General features: G+C 46.9%; 1 protein-coding gene across 2 annotated transcripts; it reads left to right on the top strand.

The window, feature by feature from the left end:
- The first annotated feature begins 273 nt into the window (after positions 1-273).
- On the top strand, positions 274-21823 carry Sall3 (spalt like transcription factor 3). 2 transcript variants are annotated; one of them, XM_020163734.2, is made up of 4 exons: positions 274-399; positions 11874-14792; positions 15009-15349; positions 16675-21821. In XM_020163734.2, the coding sequence occupies exons 1-4, from the start codon at positions 321-323 to the stop codon at positions 17104-17106; spliced, it is 3771 nt and encodes a 1256-aa protein (XP_020019323.1). In that variant the 5' UTR covers positions 274-320; the 3' UTR covers positions 17107-21821. The 2 variants fall into 2 exon arrangements, with proteins under 2 accessions (XP_020019323.1, XP_020019322.1); XM_020163733.2 differs by having other exon boundaries at positions 11874-15349; positions 16675-21823.
- The last annotated feature ends 1205 nt before the right edge of the window (positions 21824-23028 follow it).

Genomic DNA, 23028 nt, shown 5'->3' with positions numbered 1-23028 from the left:
GGGCAGCGCGCACCCAGGTCCGCAGGCGCCGCGGCCCCTCCTCGCCGGCGCGGCCGCTAATTGCGAGCGCGGCCTCATTTGCATAGGCCGCCGGAGTCCGCTGGAGACCGGCCAATCGGCGCGGCCCTCCGCTAATGGCCATGCATTATTCACCAGCCTAATTGCTCAGCCCCATGCGCGGCCCGCGCAGCCGCCGCCGCCGCCGCCCCGCGCCCCGCGCCCCGCGCCCGCCCGGCCGCCCAGCGCCCGCCCCGCGCCGTCCCCGCCGGCCGCCCCGCTGATGCCGCTGCCCCGCGCGGGTCCCGAGCGCCGCTAGCAGCATGTCTCGGCGCAAGCAGGCCAAGCCCCAGCACCTCAAGTCGGACGAGGAGCTGCCGCCGGACGGGGCTCCCGAGCACGGTGAGGGCCGGGGACCGCAGGGTGGCCAGGGGGTCTGAGGCGCCCACCCAGGCTGGGAAACGCGGGCGGCGGGAGAGGTTGCGCGCAGCTCGGAGTGGGTGAAAGTTCCCCGGTTCCCGCGAGTGAATGTTGGCGCTGCGTCCGGTCGCCGAGCCAGGCCGTCCGCGTGGATCGGGATGTTCCACCGAAACGCGCGCGGCCGCGGGGAGAGTTGCGGGCCAAGTAAACTTGGCTCCGTGCCTCGAAGTTGGGGAGCTGCGCGCGGAGGGCGCTGCGGCCCGGCCGGCTCGGGGACCGCTGGGAGCCAGCGCTGCCGGAGGCGGAGGCGGGCGCCGCGGGGCGGGGGCAAGAAGGGTACAGGCCACCGCCTCCGAGCTGCCGCCGTGTCTCTGTGCGCCCAAAGGTTGGAGCTGGCCTCGGTGGCCGCGGCGCCTCCAGAACGCGCCCGGACCCTGGCCCAGCTCAGAGCCGACCCCCGGGCGGGCGCAGCAGCGGGGAAAGCGTGCGGGGCTCACCTACCGCTGGACGCGGGCCCGGGAGGCCTCCGCCTGGCCAGCTTTGTTCGGAGCCGCGCGCCCTGGTGCCCGGGTGCTGCGCGCCCGGAGCCGGTCCGGGGGCCCACGCCACTTCCTTGATCCCAGCCCGAGCTACCTGTCTCCAGTCCCTCCAGCAGGCCGACTCGGGGGACCCTTGGGCCGCGAACTCCGCGATGTCCCAGCGCACTGACAAATCCGAGGATCCTTTCGGAAGCAAGTAGGAAGTAAATGTCTCTCGGCCTTTCCCTAATGGCCGACTTGGGAATTAAGCTGGAGGTGAACACAGCTGTCGTTGGGGCACTGGTGCTCGCACGCGGTAGGACCCCAGCACGCTGCTGGCGGGTTTCAAGTTTTCCGTCGGCCTTTTCGTTATTCATTTGGATGCGCGAGATCGGGCGCTGGAGGCAGCTTCGCGGTCATTTCGCTGGTAGGAACGTCCTCCTGGAGACATTCAAAAGTGAAGGGTGGCGTCATGGAAGTTAGAGACTAGCGAAGGTTAGGGTTTACTGTAGCTGAACTTTCGCACTGTAAAGTTCAGGGCACCCGGAATCCGCTTCAGGTTGCAAGCTGGACCCTCGGCGCCGACTTGAGCGCACCCCGCGGAGGTCCCCAGGGCGCCGGAAAGAAGGCCAAAGAGGGGTGGCCAGCGGCGCCCCTAGGCTGCAGCAGGCGTGGACGTGAGATAATTTGTTCCTTAAAACAACTAGGCTGGCCAACTTGCATGATTAACCGATAATGAGTTGTTTCGAGCAGATACTAACCAATCTTTGTGCTATGAGAATTAGACTACCTGAAAAAAAAAAAAAACAATAAAAGGGATTTAAGAGTTTATCGCATAGTGTAAAGTTTGACAAAGCAGGTATACGTCTACGTCGCAACGGAGAGTGAGGAAATACCCCCAAACAGCCCGGTAGTGAATGAATTAAACAAAACTGAGGACTCCTCGGGTCTTTTTGTTGCTGTGGAGGTAAGGGAGCCGGATCTGCGCAGCCAAGTCAGCCAAGATTAGAACAGGCGATACGCTGAAAAGAAACGCCTGCATATGTTGGGTAGATTAAGGACAAAGAATCTTTTTGTCATGGAAATGGATTTTTTTTGTTTTGTTTACTTCTTCACATAGAATTTCTCACACTTGGTTTGTTTTGTATTGCTCTCAATGACTACATGATCAAATGAATGGATTTATTTCTCCCGAATGAGAAAGACAGTCTTTCCTTCAAAAGAACTACATTGCATCCCAGCGAGGAATTTTAAAGCTTCATTATTGCGGCTCCTGAATAGCTTAAAATCGGCTTTCACAGCCGCCCCAAAATGCAACAATGTAAATACTTCTCAGCTTTGTAGGGTCGTTATCAAAATGTGCAACGTCTCCTTTTATTAAAGCATATTTTAATTAATAGAGTAAAACCTCTTGTATTTAACAGTTAACAAGCTGAGGCACTGCTGTTCATTTTCAATTTCACTTCAGAAATGTGAGCGCGGTGAACTTAGTAGTGTAAACGTGTTGGAGGGTATACAGCCCGTAGTGTGTTGAAAACCTCGGATGGAGTAAATTATTGACAAGTTCTATTTTGAATTCGCCTTGGTGCTGCTCGGATTTATTTAGAGATTCACCACATGCAGGTTTGCCACCATTCCAGGAGTGAATTCTGAGCCCTAAGCACCCGGTTGCCACAGTTCCTCATCAGATTTTGCAACAGGCCAGAAATAGCCTGTCTGGGGCTGGGCCCAGTGAGGCAGTGTGTCCCCTGCCTGCTTGAAGGGTGGTTCCGGCAAACTGTTAAAACGAGTTCTTTCTGATTTAATTGTTCTGAAGCAGATTGTTCATGGAGCATAAAAGATACTCTGGTCCCTGTGAAGTGAAAGAATGCTCATGTGTGTTACTCCACGGTAAGCAAGTGCAGTGGTGGTGGTGGTTTAAAGATAAATGGTTGTGCAAACTAAATTAGTCCAACGTGAACCAGATCTCGAAATTTTCATTTTGTTAGATGCAGTGGAAATTGTCATGCATGAAGTTGTAAGTGAGCTAAGATAGTTTACGGTGTTGTAGAAATGAAGTAAATAATTCCTTTGTATCACTTTGGGCGTGACATATTAATTAAAGCAATAAGCCCAGCTATGAGCAGTGCAACTGAAGGCTTTTGGTAATATCATGCAGAGCAAGTACTATATGCAAAAAAAAACTTTAGTGCAGTTGGGGGGAGGGGCAAAGAGGCATAGTCGTGTTAATTTACAGAAAAGAGCCCTTGTGTTTATGATCTAATTTTCAGGCTTTGGTTTTTAGGAATGAAAAAATGCTTTACAAAAATAGCTTTGGTGCTATGCAAACCTTACCACTGAAGGAATGAAATGACCATCCAGAGTGAGGAAAAGTAAGGATGATTTATACAAAGTTCTAAAGTTAGCCTTTTGTAAAATTCTTACAAAGATCATTTTAAGATCATTAACTTACATTCCCAACAGAAACTGTCATTTAAAATTACTTATTTGCTAAGTATTTCATTCCTATTTTAGAAATAAAATGTTCAATTAAATCTCTGCCACCAATAATGACATCCTTTTAACGAGCAGAAGATTTTTGTGCAGAGAAAAACTAATTAAAACTTCCAGAGACAGTGCAGCCCTTAATTCTCACTAAGAACTTTAAAGGTGTAATATTGCTATCCTGTGCTGCAGAAAATGTAATTTAAGGAAGATGGTTTTACTGTCCCTAGAAGGAAAGCAGGTATTTAAGGAAGAACAAAAGGATATTATAATTTAAAACAGTTTGCCATCCTGCATTTTGTTTGTTGGCACTAATTGCTTCAAAGTGTTTTTATTTTCTGCCAGTTTACAGTATATGGCTATCTTTGAAATCCTTTCAAATGTGGTGAGCCTATGACCTAAGAATTTACCAGTGGAATTCACAGACTGTGTTTAAATTCTGGGAGAGAAGGCCACCAGCAGTCGGTGAAGAGGTCTTTTTTCTTTTATCTGTATATGCAGGGTTTGCCTCCAGCCCTCCTCCCCCCACCCCACTATGCACATTTACAATTCAGCATACCAAAGGGGACAATACAGAAGCCACTTTCTGACATCACAGGCAGATTGTTTTCTCTGAATCTTAGAAGGTAGAAAGTAAGTAACGGGAAAAGGAAAAGAATCTGCAAATGTTTCTTTTTTAAAGTAGCATTTAAAAACTTAACCTATTTTAAAATGCATATTCTGGTGATCAACAAAAATGGGTGCCAATTAATTCTGCCTTATGGAGAGCTGATTATGTTACGAGAGTTAAGGAATTTTTTATGTCAAATGTATTTTAAACTTTCATAGCATATGCCCAACCCAGGATTTTTACATGTGTTCAGGGAAAGAGAAAGGTGTGGAGTAACAGCAGGAATTACTTAGCAAGCTGATTATCTTTTGTATCCATGATGATGGCGAAAGCAGGCAAAAGTGGGTCAGATTTCGTGTTCAGCTGTACTCTCTGAGAAGCTGTACGTTCACCTCCAGGTAGCTTATAGCACACTTTCTTCTGGGGGGAGTGCAGTGAAGTGCAGCCCAGGTTTCCATTCTATGGACACATCATCAGCTGGGATTTAGCATTCTTAACTGTGAGTATTGGCACAGGCTGTTATTTAAGTAAACTAAAATCTTTTTAACTGCTAATAGGGGTTTCACCACTCTTTCAATGCAGTAGCATACTTAAAGAAGCATTTTTTTTAATAATATATGGTAACAGGAAATCATTTTTTCCCTTTTTTGCTGGTTGATTGGCTTTTCTTTCCCTACAAGATTTCTTGACTAGTTGACAGAATAAGAAAGACCAGCATTTCTTAGTCTCATGAAGCTGGTGAGGCAGCTTGGTTATTACAAGTGTTATGGTACTACACATTTAATATCAAGGCAAACATAGACTCTGTGAAATTCAAATGTTGTAATATTACCGTAAATAAACTTTCATGATCTTAGATTTTTCTCTTGTAATTTCAACACATTTATGATTTAACATGCAGTTAACTCTGTGATTGCCAAGTAAATAAGGCGAGTTGTGTTAAAATGTAAAATATTAATAATGGAATGCCTCAGTGTTACAGATTAAGATTGATTTGTTTCTTAACTAAAGGAAGGAGTTCTCATGTCTAAACAGTGGCCACAAAGGGAGCCGATGGGGCCATTGTGGGGTCTGAGTGCCTTCCTCTGTGGGCCTGCCTTTTTCAGTCACCCCCAGATTAGTTCTGTGTGCTAGGGGAGATCTGACCCCCTTCTGCATTCTCTGCAAGCTTGGTGGCCTACAGCATGAGGTCAGAAGCTTTTTTGTCTGTGTCTGTAGAAAGGTGGGCTGCAGAGCACTGGGCAGCTTCCGGCCGACCGCCTCTCCCTGAAGATGGGTAGTTAGGAGTGCTTTGACAAGCCTTGCTGATTTAACCTTTGCCTGCTCTGCCCTGCCAGGGGTGGCCACTAGATGTCAAGCTCATAATACAATTAGTGCATCTGTGCTGTTGACCTTGGCAGCACTACTCACCACTGTTCTGTTAAGTGTGAACACGGAGTCTGAGTGTTAACTAGAGATCCCGAGAGTTTGTTCCGAGCGGCACAGCTTATCAAATGCCATCGAGTTCAGCACAAGTGTTTATAGTTCTTGGAGGAGGAGAAACCAGCTTCCTTTGTGTGGCCATTACATCTTGAACTGTTTAATTAACCCTGCAGGTGCCGAGACACTTTGTCCTCATTTGCAGGATTCTTGGTCCTTCAGAGGAGCCTTGACTGAGCTGTTGGATAATTCTGTTGTGTGGTTTGTACCATGTAGAATCCCGGGCTTCAGTGGCAGAGGCTTTTCCAGAATGCAAACTCCTCTGTGAGCAGGCTAGTGCTTATGGTAGATGGTCGCCTTTTTCCTGGTACAGTACAGCTGGAGTCCCTACAGGGCTACTTGGATGTAGGTGTTTATACATCTGACTGGCTTAGCCTGCGCCTCTCTGCACCGTGAATTTAGCAATGGTGTGTGGAGTTGGTGGATGGATGCTTTTCAGGAGGCACGACATATTGAAACCCTGTTTTCTTAACCAAAATGACTTGAACAAAAACTTGTTCCCCTACCACCACCACCAAATTTGCTCTGAAATTTTTTTGCCTCTGCTGACATATTTCAGGTTTGTGCTTCTCGATAGGCACAGATAGTGACTTAAGTGAATTCACCGTCAGTGTGAGTGTAGCATAACAGCTAGATGAAAAGACGATTGTGTAGCCTTTAGCGTAACAAGCATCTTATTATTTGGCACAGCTTCGGGCAGATAGGCACAGCGAGCGGGTGTGTGTGTGTGTGTGTGTGTGTGTGTGTGTGTTTTGTGCCCCCCCCACTCCCCCACACGACCCATAAAGGGACAGTTCCCTTCCTGGTGCTCCACCACACAGATTGTAACAGAAGACGTGCCATGCCTGTGCCACAGGTGGTCGTGACTTAACAAATTTGAGATGTGGGCCACTGAATAAGAGGGAGCCGGCAGGTCAGTGCCGAGTTGAGCATAGCAAGAGTGCCCTCCACCGTTCAACTCCGCGAGCACAGGCCTCCAGGTCTTCAAGGGGACCGAAATTTTTTCTATTGCGCCTGGAATTTCGTCTACATTGTTAAACCCAGTGGGGATCTCTATTTGTCTCCTCCTGAGTCACAGCTTGGGCTCAGTATGTGATAATTCATCTTTCTTTATGGGATTCAAAGCTATCATAAGGAGTTAAAAAGAATTAATTTGCAAGAAAATAAATGTCTTCTAACAATTTAGGAAAACTTGAAAAATGCTTGCTAGATTTTTAAGAGATGGAAAGGCAAAGGAAGAAAGTATGGTTTCCTGTCCTGATGGTCCACGTGGCGTTTTCCAGTTACTAATTAAAGTGGAGAAGTTAGCATGCCTTTTCCTGTGCTAAACAAGTTTAGCTGCTCCATTTGTTGATTGTAATAAATTAAAAATATGTAGCAAAAGTGTAGCCAAATAGAGGCAAATAAATTAAATTATAAATCCCGAGCTCACTAGCCCTTTATAATTGGTGAGTTTATTTACAATGCACTGGACTCCTGGAAAGAGAAAGTAAAAAGGCTTACTAAGACCTGCAGGTAGAAATTTTTAAAGAGAACAGTGTATGTCTCAAATATCCTTATGTATTAATGCAACCATGTTTTTCACTTGTGGCTTTAAAAAGATCATTGTGGCTAAAAATTCTGCCAGTCTCCTGACAATTGTTCTTTAGAAGATAGAGAAAACATGATATCTGCTGTTTCTGTAATCAGCCAGGAATTAAAGCAGAGACTGCTGAAATCGCGGGGTGTGGGGAGGGGAGCTAGTCAAAACTAAAAACAGGAGTATTTTTTGTTAAACACACTGTGTTATCAGTGTGTATAAAAATGCATGTATGTTAGACATGACCGCCTTGGAGCTGGCCTTTTGTTGGAGGTTTTCTCTGAGGCTCTGGGTGGGGCCTTTTGCCCTCTCCTGTACAAGCCAGAAACAGAACTCATCCAAGAATACAGGGAGAAGATGGAGTGAGGAGCCGTGAAAATATGGGGTGTAAACAGCGAATGTTGGGATGGCTGCAAATCAAATCGAAATGACTGTTTCCAGCCTCTGTAGTACAGGTGACCGATGGGTATTGCACCATAGGCTGGGTCCATATTTGACATCAGCAAGGGGTCAATTTCCCAGTGCAGCCAGGAGCCCATGCTTGTGCATGTAACCTTGAGCAGCTGTTCCTACCAGCCAGGAGGGAGGCCAGTATGGCTCAGCCCAATTACTTGGTGAATTGGTTGGCATTTTTCTTGCCTTCTTAGTATAACCCTTATGCTCTATAAAATTCCTGCTTAATCCCCTGCCTATTTACAGTTTCAAATCTGTTCATTGTTGACAATCAGTATGCAAAAAAATAAATTACTGTGACACTAATGATAATGTTTACAATGCTTGTTTTTTAATTCCCCCCTTAAAGAAGGAAAGGAAGGAAGTGGAAATTGCAGTGGTAATATATGTCCCAAACTTGTTACTGTTGTCCTCTGGTTAGACAGTACCTCCCGGATGAGGTTCTACCTTGAAGTAAAAATTCTAAGCCACATTAACTAATGCGTGTAATAACTTCTACTTTTAGAGCCTAATGGCCAGTTCAAAATGTAACTTTAATTAAAAGATGGTTAAATACATTTGAATCCGACATAATATTGGCTCTAAGGGGTTCTAGTGGTGATATGGTAAAATTCTGAGCTACACCCAGTTTTCCCATCTGGGTTTTCTTGTTGCAGAAAGCGCTACAAAAAACGACTGCCCGCTTGGCACATAGACACTAATCATTAAAACGAGAGGAATCCCGGAAGTAGGTTTTACCTTCTCTCTCTCAGGCTCTTCTGAATGCATCATCAGGCATCAAGGCTTGAGCACTGCACATCAGTAAGATGTCTGTCCTCGGTAAAAACATGCTCATTTTGGCTGTTTCCTGACAGTCAGTTCAGTTTAGTAACATCCTTAAAATACGCAAACAAAATTTCAGTTCCACGTATGAAAAATTAGTCTTCTCCTTGTATTACTTTTAATCATCGCTACCTTAGAAAATTTCTGCCTATCTATAACTTTTCTGGAATGCAAACCACATTCACATTTCAATCACACAATTTTAGCTCCAGCATTGTGAGAATAACAGTCAAGGTGATCGTGTTCCTGGTATTTTATACAAATCCCAGCAGGAATTATAAGTGGTGAATCTAATTTATTTGCCCAAAATAAGAAATGTGAATTGTATCGAAGAGGTTTTTTTCCTTCATGAATGGTGATTTTTAAGGTAATCTTTTAGTTGGGAGTCAAATGTGTCATACAGCTTTGCTTATAAACAATTTGTCATCCTCCCTTGTTGACTTCCGTGGCTTCATTAGCATACTGAATTGTTAACAGGTCCAAATGGCCTTGTTTGTTTGGGTTTTTTTTAACAGTTTCCTTCCTTTTGAAGGAATATAGGTGGAAGATTATTTTGCCTTGACAAAAAAATATGTTCACTGTTGAGGTAATTGTTGTATTAAACAAAATGACTCATTACTTGGCAGAAAGTACTTAAATATTCTGTGTAGCTTTTGCAATTGAGAAACACTTGTAAATCAGCACCCTGTAAGGGGAAAAGTTGAAATTACCTTCTCAAGTTCTACGCTTTTGGAAGTGAACCCTAAAAGTAACTTAACACATAAAAAAATGAATGGGAGTGTAAAAATGCAAATCTTTAAGGTAAACAGATTTGTTTGGGTCAAGACCTTTGAGAAAAGCACAAGATGGTTATGTAAAACAATGTCACATACTATAGTTTGTTACAAAGAATATCATGACATATCCTTTGTAAAGACCATTTATTTACAGTTATGTAAATTAACTCGACCCTGAACTCAGTTTACATGATTCAGCAGTCACCCCACTTTTTAAGCATATTCTCTGAGAACTGGCCCTAGTTCATAGTCCATATAAGGAAGTATTCCTTTCATAAGCTATTTACTGCTTAACATGATAAAATTTAAGGTTTATATATCACGTGAATGTTTTGTACATCACACAAGCCACACATTTTCTCTCCTTTAAGGAGTTATATGCAGAAAATATTTTAAGTAACTATCAAGTTTTAACTTGTTGGGATTTCCTTTTTAAAAAGTTATTGAAATGTATTTTCTAGCATAGCTTTATAATATTGGAAAACAACTTTTTTAACTGTGTCCCTTATTTGGTTATTTCTCTGTGTATATTTCATTGCTTGGTGAAGACGAGCTTTTTTTTTTTTAATGTTTTTTAATATGTAAGTCTAAACATTCCACAATTAATTTAAAAAGAAATTTTAAAGCAGTTCTTTGCATTTTTGTGAAAGATTTTCAAATAGGTCACTAGAGCTTGAAATAGCCTGTAGTTTTTCAATCATTGAGAAATTATTTATCTAAAGATTTTAGATTTTTTTTGCCCTGTTCCATAACCTCTGCAGGTCTACAATTAGTTTTTGCATACATTGAACAAAGTTGAGCTGAATATTTGTTTTATTAATGCTCCTATCTGCTGTATAAATCAGTTGTGTCTTTGCTTCTAGCTACTCTCAACCTCATTACAGACACCTATTGCATTCCTTCCTCCTCTCTGTAATGAGACTTCTCCTGCAGCCTGATCTTTACACTGAATTTAGTTTAAAAGTCTACAGGCTTTATGGGCTGCTGGCTCTGACTTCTTTTTCTCTTCAAATGGCTTAGCCAGTTAAGAAAATGCTAATTGAATGCTGCTAATAATTTTTTAAAGGCATGTATAAATTACCTGGAAATAATGACCTCATGGCGAGCAGACCAGCCTCAAATTTTTTTTCTCTCTTAAATTTTGTTTTCGAGGAGAGGAGCAATGGGTTTTTTACAGGACATTTAAAAAAAAAATCAGGTTTCTCTGCTGAACTCAGGACTGAATTACTCCTTTTTTCAAAACCGTCACAGAAAAAAATTGAGACTTTTTTTTTTTTGAAGCCGATCTGTGCATTAGTGTTAGAACAGAAAATCGTTTCCGGGACACTGACTGGAGGGTGTTTTGTTCTCTCACTCAACTTCGCATGTTTAACAAAGGGCTGACTGGCCCCTGTCATCCACTCTGTTCAACCTGATTTGTTGCTGTCACTCCATCTGCAAGTTGACAAAAAAAAGTTGAGTCTGTAGCACGCAGGTAGCCATGGGGCATGACTCTCCACCCCAGCAGCCCCAAAAGTGGGAGCCAGAAGTGTTACTGGGTGTCGATTTCTCGTTCCTGTACAGCTATTTATTTGATCAGGTGTGAATTAGAGTTGTTCATTAAACACGGCAGTCATTCGGCACAAGAGGGTAAGGGGAGACAGAGGAAGTAGCTGCCTACAACAGTAATTAAACATGTGTAACCAATTAGAGGTTTCCACTATGGCACAAGCATATAATTTGCTAAGTCTTTCTATGAGAATAGATGAAAATAGGTACAGAAAGTGTGTCTGACTGCAACTTTCTCATGTTAAACATGTCACCATAAATGAACTTTAAATAAATAATTTCTAGTTTGTTAACAAACCGCTGAACTCTATTGGCTAATCACAATAACATGTAATTTTAGTTCATTTTGCCAAGAAATATTGCATCTGACAGAGCCAATGAATTGCCTTGAACATGATCCGTTTTAGGCCTGGCCTATACTGATATTGATCCTGCAGACTACACTGTGGTGCCTTCTGTAAGAGAAGTGCCAGGTAGAAAGATGCCCTGCTGACCACTGGGTGCTCGAACTCTCAGTTCAGGGAGGTGTTTTTTTCTGAGCAAAAATGTAAGAAGTGCTTATATTTTCTTTGGTTACAGTTACAAATGAAAGCATTTTGCTGAAATCTCCTACATGAAATAAATACCTATTGATTCAAAAGGTTCTATAAAATTACATTAAATCTGTTCTGTCTCAGCACTGTATAAAGACAATAAATCCACGTAGCCAAGACCACACCAGAGAGCGCGAGGGGCAGCTCCCCTGTCAGATGCTAGAGTGCTGGAAAGGTTACAGATTAGTTTAGCAATGTTAAGTGAACTGGCAGAGGCATCTCTAATTTTGCTGGAAACGAGGAAGCCCGTCGGTAAAGGAGAACCCTAATGAGCTCATCGAAAGCTGGCTTTGTACCCAACAGACAGGGTGGCTGTGGATTGTATGAAGGTATTGGAAATCAATGGCTTCTATGGAATTTCATTAAGACGCAATGTCCACAATTGATAGAGCCTCATAATTTGATGGATTGTGCTAAGAAAATGATTAGCTAGCCAGAAAGAGTCATAGAACACACACGCTGGGACGTCAGAAATGTTGAAGTGGGGTAATTTGTACAAAATAAAAAATATCGATTTTTACCCATGTGCAAAATTTTGCGATGGAGGGCGGCTGTGTGGCGCAGGCCAGCTGATGTAATCTCTTGCTTTCCTAGGCGTCCCGGGGGACGGCGCAGGAGAGGATGGAGACAGTGGTAACGAGAGCAGGAGCGGGAGCAGCGAGGAGACCAGTGTGTGCGAGAAGTGCTGTGCCGAGTTCTTCAAGTGGACAGACTTCCTGCAGCACAAGAAGAGCTGCACCAAGAACCCGCTGGTGCTGATCGTGAACGAGGATGAGCCCGCGCCACCCGCCGAGGACTTCCCGGAACCTTCCCCGGCCAGCTCGCCCAGTGACCGCACAGAGAGCGAGGCCGCCGAGGAGGCCGGGCCTGCAGAGGCCAGCGAGGGCAGCGAGGTGAAGGCCCCCGAGAAGGAGGCCGAGCCCATGGACGTGGAGACACCGGCTGACCAGGGTCTGCAGGGCCCGGTTGCGCCCGCGCCGGCTGCGCTGCCCACTGCACCCGAGTCCGTGGCCACCTTCGGCATGCCCAGCACCAACGTCACCCTGGAGACCTTGCTCAGCACCAAGGTGGCCGTGGCGCAGTTTTCACAGGGCGCGCGCACGGCGGGCGCTACGGGGCCGGGTGGCGGAGTGGGCGCGGTGGCCATCCCCATGATCCTGGAGCAGCTTGTGGCCCTGCAACAGCAGCAGATCCACCAGCTCCAGCTCATCGAGCAGATCCGCAGCCAGGTGGCCCTGATGAGCCGCCAGCCCGCGCGCCCCCCGCTGAATCCCGCCACCCCCAGTACGCCGGGGCCATCCTCCTCCGGCCAGCTCCAGGGCCTGGCTCCGCACCCGGTCCTCCAGCTTTCGGCAGGGCCGACCCCTGTCCCCACAGGCTCAGGCTCAGCCGCCCAGTCGGCGGCCTTCGAGGGCCCCCAGCAGCTCCCGCAGCCAGTGTCCTCGGGCCCTAGCACCCCTGGTGGCCCCGGCGCCAGCGCCACAGAGTCCATGACGCTGGCAGCCTCCAGCGCCGGCTCTGCTCCAGGGGCTGTGGCCACAGCGTCCAGCGCGACGGGCAGCGCTCCGCAGCCGCAGAACGCATCCACAACCCCCGCCCTGGGACCAGGGCCCCTCCTCAGCTCGGCCTCCAGCCTGCCAAACCCTTTGCTACCTCAGACCTCCTCCAGCAGCGTCATCTTCCCCAACCCGCTGGTCAGCATCGCCGCCACCGCCAACGCACTGGACCCCTTGTCAGCCCTCATGAAGCACCGCAAGGGAAAGCCCCCCAACGTGTCGGTGTTCGAGCCCAAGACCAGCGCCGAGGACCCCTTCTTCAAGCACAAGTGCAGGTTCTGTGCCAAGGTGTTTGGCAGCGACAGTGCACTGCAGATCCACCTGCGCTCGCACACGGGGGAGCGGCCCTTCAAGTGTAACATCTGCGGGAACCGCTTCTCCACCAAAGGCAACCTGAAGGTGCACTTCCAGCGGCACAAGGAGAAGTACCCCCATATCCAGATGAACCCTTACCCGGTCCCAGAGTACCTCGACAATGTGCCCACCTGCTCGGGGATTCCCTACGGCATGTCACTGCCCCCAGAGAAGCCAGTGACCACCTGGCTGGACAGCAAGCCAGTGTTGCCCACAGTGTCCACATCTGTGGGGCTGCAGCTCCCCCCCACAGTCCCAGGCACTCACAGCTACACCGACTCCCCCAGCATCACCCCTGTCAGCCGCTCCCCACAGAGGCCCTCTCCGGCATCCAGCGAGTGCACCTCTTTGTCCCCAGGCCTCAACAACGAGTCTGGGGCCCCGGTGACAGCTGAGTCCCCACAGCCACTCCTCAGTGGGCCTTCTCTGGCTAAAAGCGAACCTGTCAGCCTGCCTTGCACAAATGCAAGGACAGGGGATGCTCCTGTCGTGGGTGGGCAGGTCGGTGGACTGCCCACGTCGGCGGCCACTGCCATCACGGACAGCGCCTCCACCAGTCTGGGCAGCCCTGGTCTTCCAGCGGTCTCTGACCAGTTCAAGGCCCAGTTCCCCTTCGGCGGACTGCTTGACTCTATGCAAACATCAGAGACCTCAAAACTGCAGCAGTTGGTAGAGAACATTGATAAGAAGATGACCGACCCAAACCAGTGTGTCATCTGCCACCGGGTGCTGAGCTGCCAGAGCGCCCTGAAGATGCATTACAGGACGCACACGGGGGAGAGGCCCTTCAAGTGCAAGATCTGTGGCCGCGCCTTCACCACCAAAGGCAACCTGAAGACGCACTTCGGGGTCCACCGCGCAAAGCCCCCTCTGCGCGTGCAGCACTCCTGCCCCATCTGCCAGAAGAAGTTCACCAATGCCGTGGTCCTGCAGCAACATATCCGTATGCACATGGGGGGCCAAATCCCCAACACGCCCCTACCCGACGGCTTCCAGGATGCCATGGATGCGGAGCTGCCCTTTGACGAGAAGAACGTGGAAAACCTGAGCAGCTATGATGATGACATAGACGAGAACTCCATGGAGGAGGACACGGAGCTGAAGGACACAGCCAGCGACTCGTCTAAACCGCTCCTGTCCTACTCGGGGTCCTGCCCGCCCTCACCCCCCTCTGTCATCTCCAGCATTGCTGCTCTGGAGAATCAGATGAAAATGATTGACTCGGTCATGAACTGTCAGCAGCTGACCAGCTTGAAGTCTGTGGAAAATGGATCTGGGGAAAGTGACCACCTGAGCAACGACTCATCCTCTGCCGTGGGTGACCTAGAGAGCAGAAGTGCGGGCAGCCCTGCCCTGTCCGAGTCCTCGTCCTCCCAGGCGCTGTCACCTGCCAATAGCAATGGTGAGAGCTTCCGCTCCAAGTCCCCAGGCCTAGGTAACCAGGAGGATCCACAAGAGATCCCACTAAAGACTGAAAGGCCAGACAGCCCACCCCCCGGCCCAGGAAACGGAGGTGCCCTGGACCTGACTGCAGGCCACCCCGGCCGGCCGGTCATCAAGGAGGAGGCCCCCTTCAGCCTGCTGTTCCTGAACAGAGAGCGGGGTAAGTGTACAAGCACTGTGTGTGGTGTCTGTGGCAAGCCCTTTGCTTGCAAGAGCGCGTTGGAAATCCACCACCGCAGCCATACCAAGGAACGGCCGTTTGTCTGCACGGTCTGCAGGCGGGGCTGTTCCACTATGGGTAATTTAAAACAACACTTACTGACGCACAAATTGAGAGAACTGCCTTCTCAGGTGTTTGACCCCAACTTTACTCTAGGTCCCAGCCACAGCACTCCTACCCTGGTGTCCAGCCCCGCAACAACCATGATCAAAATGGAAGTGAACGGTCACAGCAAGGCTATCGCACTGGGCGAAGGCCCACCCCTGCCGGCTGGGGTCCAGGTCCACACTGGGCCCCAGACAGTGATGAGCTCGGGCCTGGCACCCATGCTGGCACCCCCACCGCGCCGGACACCCAAGCAGCATAACTGCCAGTCATGCGGGAAAACCTTCTCCTCAGCCAGTGCCCTGCAGATCCACGAGCGCACACACACCGGGGAGAAGCCCTTCGGCTGCACCATCTGTGGCAGGGCCTTCACCACCAAGGGCAACCTCAAGGTAAGAGGGCCACCGACTGGCAGCCACAGCACAGGGTCACCTGTGGACAGCTCCCTGCACCACCTGCCGAGGCTGCACGGCAGACGCTGTTCATGCCCTCGGAGGATGCATGCTTGTTCCCATGTGTGGGTGTGGAGCGGTTGAGTGCATGTGTAGTGGGAGTGTGTATGGAACGTGTGCACGTGGACAAGTAACGTGTGAGCATGCATGGGCATGCATATGTGTTCACTGCATGCTCTCACAAGGTATGCATCTGTTAAGCACCAGTGAGAGGAACGAGGAGTCTCAGCCTCCCTCGCTGGGGGCATGTCCGCCTGGACCTGCCCTGGGGCCCAGGGTGACGATGCACGCTTTGCAACTTGGTGAGCAGGTCCAAAGTGCTCTTGAATCTGATAAGAAACAAAACTTGACCATAACCACTCATATATAATCAAATAATACAAAGATGAGGCTTGCTCAGTGACTTCTGGAACTTTCTGTTGTCCATGTGGCTGCTGATGGGACCCATGCATGGGAGGGCGCTGGGTGAGAGGGTTTCCAGCTCATGAGGGTCCACATGGAGTGAAACAGATGCTGTGTGTGTCTCTGCTGAATGCCACAGCGGTGCTATACGTCTTCCTCAGGAGATGGACTGTTGAAAGGTGCCGCTGACTCTTCCAGGCTGTGCTTTTGTGCGACCTCAGCTAAACGTGCTAGGCTCCATGCTCTGTAACACATGTTTGGGAAGACCACCTGTGTGGGTCCCAGCAGCCTCTCCAGGGACTATTCTGGGCGGCGCCCAGCATTGGCAAGATAAGAGCTACCAAGAGGACCTCTTCTGCCACAGATGACCTCAGGGTGTTTTAAAATTAATGCTTCCTTATTTGAGAAAAAGCAAGAGAAGAGAGGCACAGTCAAAGAGCTCAGTCCCTCTGGGACTGGGGGCATGGCTCAGGTAGTAAGTGTAAGACCCTGAGTTCAAACCCCAGTACCACCAAAAAAAAAAAGGTGGGGGTGGGAACAGGGGTGGACGATGCAATGAGCAAGGCTATTTATCTTTGGAACTCTGTGGTAGCTCCATGGAATTTGTACCTTGGGGAAATGCCTTTTGGGTTTATTAACTGAAGAAAGCACATTCATTGCCCTATTTGCTGGTGAGGCTTGCTGTATTCACAGAATGAAATGTCACATAAGTGAAGTGCTCAGGAAAGTGCACGTAATATTTTTTGTCCTCAAGCTAATGCTTAGGAAGGGAACTGCCCTTGAGAAGTGGTGGAGGCAAGACATTCCTGCCTCGTGATTCCAGGCTCACTTACTTGTGGTTTGTTTCTCTGTGTCTCCCACAGGTACATATGGGGACACACATGTGGAATAATGCACCTGCGAGGCGTGGCCGCCGCCTGTCTGTTGAAAACCCCATGGCCCTGCTTGGCGGTGATGCCCTCAAGTTCTCTGAAATGTTCCAGAAGGACCTGGCGGCTCGGGCCATGAATGTTGACCCCAGCTTTTGGAACCAGTACGCCGCAGCCATCACAAATGGGCTGGCTATGAAGAACAACGAGATTTCTGTCATCCAGAACGGAGGCATCCCCCCGCTCCCAGTAAGTCTAGGGGGAGGTGCCATTCCCCCTCTGGGTGCCGTGACTGCTGGGGTGGACAAAGCACGCACCAGCAGCAGCCCACCCATTGTCACCTTGGACAAAGCAAGCTCAGAGACGGGAGCCAGCCGTCCGTTCACGCGGTTCATTGAGGATAACAAGGAGATCGGCATAAACTAGCCACACGCGTCCAGACTCGGTCCGTCCATTCTGCCCCACCTCCACACTTCGCAGTTTGCATCAGGCATTGGACCCTTCATGCCTAGGTTCTCATTAAAATTTTACCCCTGGCAGAAAATACTTTCATCGTGCTGCTGCCAAAAGGTCGTCTGGTAAGCGCTGCCTGGTACTTCCCTCAACAGTGGGTTTGACTGTTCTTAAGAATTCTGCAACCTTTTAAATAAATCCCAGTCAAAAACAGAAGTGCTTGGAAAATCGCCTTAGGAACCGAAAGAGCTCAGGCCATATCCGCTTTGTTTCTCCTAAAAGCTAGTCACCCCTCCAAGGGAGAGCAGGGTCTCCTGGGGTAGTCCAGTGAACCCCATTAACAGTTTTGTTCGAATTAGGTAGAAACTTGAACAATGTCTTAGGAACTGTTCGTCTTAAAGAAGTGATTCAGTGCTCCCAATGCTGTGTATTACGACAGTATCTTTGTCCGTAGTATTTATGATGTTAAGAATATGCGGGTAACAGATGATAAAATAGCCCCAACCCTAAATGAAGCTTTTGTATTGCAGAATACATCTGGCTATGTGATTTTTTTAAAGCAAGAGTTGTTTTGCTATAAATAAGTGGGTTATTCTGATGCAGGCAGAATCGTGATGTTCCATTGGGAAAGATCGCATGCTTTTTTCACGTGCAAGTACCTGTCAGTAACAAGCCCCCCCCCTTTTTTTATTTAAACGTTTGTAGCTGCTATGTGAACAGTTCTCTATTGTGGTCTGTAGCCCTGCGGTCGATGGGGAACAGGTTACAGACAGACATCACCGTAAACTTCTCAACAGTATAAACAGTTATGAGTAAACATTTCACACTATCAAAACTGTACAATAAAAAGGTAATGTTTGTATAATGTGGTTGCAAACTCTTAATTTACACGATTGCACTTTTAGTATTTTGTATTAGGGAGGTTTTGTCTATAATTTGAAAATTTAAAAAGATACAAAGTATTTTATAAATAGTACTTCGGTTTAAGGAAAATGATAAAAAGAAAACCACAAGCCTGTTGTGGTTTAATTGTTTTGTCTTAAGGTCAAACAACATGAGAAATCTAAGCCACTGAGACTTGTCACACCTCAGTAAAATAAGGCCCGCCGTCTCTTAAGGTAACGTGGGTTATTTAACTTCTCTGCAAAGCCTGTTTAAAAACTGTGACCGCCCTAATGAAACTGATGAATGAATCTTAGGACTGTGACATCAGCTCAAGCCAGGGAATAACTGAGAGAACATTGTGCAGGGTCGTGTAGGTGTGATTTCACTGAAACTTTCCTGTCTCTTTCACACACACACACACACACACACACAGAGACAGACAGACGCACAGATGTGACTGACTGCCTCTTGACACTGACTATGATGTCCAGTAAACCATAGAGAAGTAGCAAGTGTCTGGCACTGTGATGGAGCATAACTGAAATCTTCAGAGTCATTATCCCCTGAACTGCAAACCAAGCACAATGTCCTCCGATGGTTGAAAATCCAGCCTTTCCCTGGTGACTGTCTGATGCTGCACCTCGTGAGGAAAGGAACCGGGATGCTGGGAGGCAGGGCTAGATCAAAACTTGAACGTCAGTGCTGTCCGTACTACCTCACTCTCGTGCATCAGAAGCATGCTGGGACACGACCCGTGGACGCCCAACGACAAAACCACTCGAGAGCTGCATCCGTAGGTAGCTGGGTAACAGTGCGTGGAGTTGGGTGTCAGTGTTCTCAGATGAAGCAGGAGACCAGAGCAGCAGCCCCAGGTGCTCCTGGAGGGTGGCTGCTCGCTGGCCTGTCCCTGAGCAGAGTTTCAAAGGCTCATTAGCTGTTTGTTTCTCCCGAAAGGAACATTGGACTCTCGACTGTTTCTCACATGGTGAGGCATGGCGCCCCGAGTCACCATCTCGGGGATGAGTGACGGGTGTTTCAGCGTTGGGAAGAAAAGCCCGAGGTGACTTAACATGGCTGTCTTCCAGCAGTTGAATGTTTTGTTATTTATCTGTGTCCTTTTGGTGTGATTTTTTTTTTTTTTGGGTTGGTATTTGGTACCATGTCCGTGTCCTTTCTTCTCCCAAAAGGATGTGTATATAACTTAAGAGAGATGTAAAGTGCTATAAATAAGATCGTTCGTGAAGGTACAGTGAGATCAGCTTATGCTGCCCCGGGGCAGGTGTGTCCTCTGCGTGGTGAAGAGACACTATTTTTATACTGAGTGCCACGAGGGGTGAGGGCCACCCCGAGCCGGCAGGGTTGTTACCTAAATGCAATATTTTTTATGATTAAATCTTGTGGCTTGACACATCTACTGACTGAAATGGATGTCTTAGTCTAGGTTACTATTTTTGTCATATGGAACTGAATAAAATGCAGGATGTAATATTATTTCTGAATTGTGTTCCTTGATTCTTCTAATGGAAAGGTGGAATTTGCAGATGGGCATCTAATGGATGGATGTCCGTGGTGTTTCTGCAAGGAGAGGAAAGTCAGTGAGGGTTCACATTAGAGTTATAAGCAGTGACTAAGAGTGTTTGGATTGGTCTTGATTTTTTTTTTTTTCCAGTGCTGGGGATGAAACCCAGAGCCTCCCACATGCAAGGCAAGCTCTCTACCGCGGAGTCTCGTCCCAGCCCTTTTTTTTTTTTTTCCCCCAAAATAAAAATGCATCCTCCTAATTGTGGATTTTTTTTTTTTTTTACCTCTGCCACGGAAGAAGTTGCAGTAGAAAATGCCTACCTGTTAGAGACTCTGCAGTGTCCAAAGACAACTGCACTCAGATTGCCTTCCGTCAGTGGCATTAGGTAGAAATACTGGCTTTTCAGGTCACTTGAACAATAGATGTGCATCAAATCACATTAGAGGACTGGACAGGTGTGGGAATATGCTCACACTGTAGCACAGCTCACTCCAGATGGAAGAAGACGTCCTTTATTTTAAAGTAAGCTTTATATCACAGATAGCATTTAACAAGACATAACTTTAAATAGTAGCTCCTGAATTCTATGATATTTAATCCTTTCTCTTTAAAAAACATTTTTAATAACTACTGATACCTAACAACCACAGAAGTTTTATCTGGGGAGCACTGGGCAATTTTTTTTTAATAAGGCTATAGCACTAACCACTAAGCAAGCTGGCCTGCCAACTTCATCACATTCTGTAGCCTCAGAGGTTAAACGGCTAGAGTAGGGTTTACCAAATATAAAATTACTAAATCAGATGTAGATTCATTTTTAAAAAGAGAAGAAAATAGCAAAGATTCTACAGCCATTTTTAGGAGTTACTGTAAAGTAAAATGCAGGAGAAAAGGGATTCCTTCTATTTCAAAAATATTTTCAGCATAAAATCAGAAGTGTTTGGGCTTAGTTAGAAGGCCTGGGTGTGTGCTTCTGATGCCAACTCCAGTTAAGCTCAGTGTCAAAGAATCATAAATGACAACAATCCCTAAAAATTAATACATTTCTACTCTTGAGTTCATCACTATAGCCATTAACACTTAAAGATAATTAATGGCATACTGAAAGGCTAAGCAGCAACTGTTTTCAGACTCTGCTGTTTAACGTATCTCTGTGGAAGCACAACGGCATGTAGGTCCCCACCTGCTTTTTGTTCGTGTTTGGCAAACAGGGCCCAGTTCCCACTTTGTGTTTTACATGTCAGGGGCATTTCTTTATTACTAGGCTGCGTCTGTGTTTCCAGCCCAACCAACTTCAAATCACTGCGTGTATTTTGGCTGCTTGTCTAAGGCCGAAAGTCCGAACCCCTCATTTCTTCCTCCTGGTGCACGTCCAGCCTGTCCTGGCACCCTGACCTCCCGACCTGTGTTTCAGCCCTTTGTGTGAGACCCATGCTCGTTTGCCAATTACCAGCACTGAGATGAGGAGCAGGCGCTGTTTGTTCCTTTGGAAAGTTTCTCATGGCGCCACTCAATGTATGGCTGAGAAAGAAGAAGAGAAACATCTGTGTTCCCTGGTCTGTTTGCTGATTTGGGGCAATGTTAACATTTGATCTACAAAATATTCTATATGAAACTTGGGGAAATTTTTCCTTTTCTTTTTCACTTAAAGAGAACATACTGGTATTAGTTATCAGCATTCTTAAATGGAAGCCTTAAAATGAAATCACAGTAGGAGCATTTTCCAGCATTTTGGTACCAAGTCAGCAGGTGTGGGTTTGACTCCGTCTCCCCCAATCCTCCCAGCCGGCTGCCCTGCAGGGCACTGGAGTGGGCTGCATGTTCCAGTGAAAGCTGTCCCCTGCCCCCACTTCCTCATCTGTAGCAAGGGGGCAGAATTGATATTGCTCAAGCCCTTTCCACTAACATAATTCCATAGGTGGTTGTTTTTTAATGTATACCTTTCCCCAAAAATTCACTAGACCAACTAATTGACAGTATTTATATAGAAAGAAAGAATATGAGTGATTACTTAAGACGATTATTCCATAATATGAAAAACCTATTATAAAAGATTGCTAAAGAAACTGGAATCATTTTTGGACCATGACAATGTGTTTGTATCTTTGATTAAAAAAAAATCATTGAACTTACTGATGCTTTTTAAAAATGCAGCTATGCTTAAGTAAAATAAAATCAAGCTCTGTGACCATTATGCTTACTGCATTTTCTATTAACTAAGGCACAATTTGATCTTTCCATATAAATTGCATGTGGCACACGCCCGGCCCCTATGAGATGACACACTTATCAAAGACCCTGCAACCTAAAGCAATGGTTATTTCTCATCATTCTTTAGTGAACCTAAATGTTGGAGAACCTAGGCTGTCATCACTGCCATTACTGTCTGATTTGTCACTCTGTCTACATTCTCTGGTCTAATTTCTTTACAAGAATTGCAGTTTGCAATTTAGACAGGCCGCCTCTTTGAGCACCCACTTGTGACTGGCTCAGCGTTTAGTAGGCTTGGGAATAACCAGGAAAATCAGGAAGGCAGTGAGATAAAGAAGGGATGTCACTAGGTCTGCTCTGTTATGTCACCAATAAGAGGAAAGTAAATGACTGCTAGGTCATGCCCGTGAAATGAGAACCCCAAGAACCTGTTCCATCAGGGTGAGTTGCTCATTGTATCTGATTCAAACGGGGAAATAAATGTTTGAGTACAGTTGTTCCAAATGTGACTTTTTGTGAGCTTGGGATTCTGTAACCCACCCCCATGTGCGCATTCTAAGTTGGTGTGACACATGCGTTTTTAAATTCCAGAACAATCTATGATGAAGATTTTTACAGGGAAGTGTGAGTCATTTCCTTTTCCATCCATGGTATTTTTAGCACTCACTGATTCCATTTGTTTGTGTTCTTCCTAGCATAACTTAAAGGACACCTGAATTTTAATATCAGTAGCTTTTTACAAGTAGGGATTAAAAGTCACCACATTTTTTTTTTAGAGCTGCCAGATCTTTTGATTATACTTAAGATACAAAAGGTCTCTAACTTGTTTGATTTCTCCTTGTGTTGTATCAAGGAAATTCATGACAGCCCTCATATTGAAACATGTCGCAGCCTCCCTGTGAACAGCGCAGCTGACAGAGGTCCAGCAGGCTGCGACAAACAATTCCCACTGCAGATGGCCGGCCAGAGGATGACTACGTAATGAAAAGGTGCTTCTGATTACTCGCGTGTTCAGATGATTTTAAGATAAGCTAGATTTGAACAGAGGTCCAGCTCATCCTTTACTCATCTGGTGATTTTGTGTTCCTTGTGACTTTCAGTAACGTGGCAATGAGTTCTGTCACAGGACACAGCAGCGTGTCCTTCCTCACGCTGGAAGTGTTAGGTGCACAGTCTTCATGAGAGAAGTGTGTGGCCAGACATTTTATACCTGGGGCTCTAAAATACTGTGCTCGCCATTCAGAAGAGAGGGGTATCATTCCATGATTCTGTTTCAT

This window comes from Castor canadensis, chromosome 4 (assembly GCF_047511655.1).
Source record: "Castor canadensis chromosome 4, mCasCan1.hap1v2, whole genome shotgun sequence".
Classification (NCBI taxonomy): Eukaryota; Metazoa; Chordata; class Mammalia; order Rodentia; family Castoridae; genus Castor; species Castor canadensis.
The sequence above is the reverse complement of the archived record's forward strand: the minus strand, read 5'-3'. Positions and strand labels throughout refer to the sequence as shown.

Coding starts and splice junctions, on each gene's coding strand:
- Sall3 (XM_020163733.2), top strand. CDS start 321: ATGTCTCGGCGCAAGCAGGCCAAGCCCCAGCACCTCAAGTCGGACGAG. Junction 400..11,873: donor GGACGGGGCTCCCGAGCACG/GTGAGGGCCGGG, acceptor TTGCTTTCCTAG/GCGTCCCGGGGGACGGCGCA. Junction 15,350..16,674: donor CCACCAAGGGCAACCTCAAG/GTAAGAGGGCCA, acceptor TGTCTCCCACAG/GTACATATGGGGACACACAT.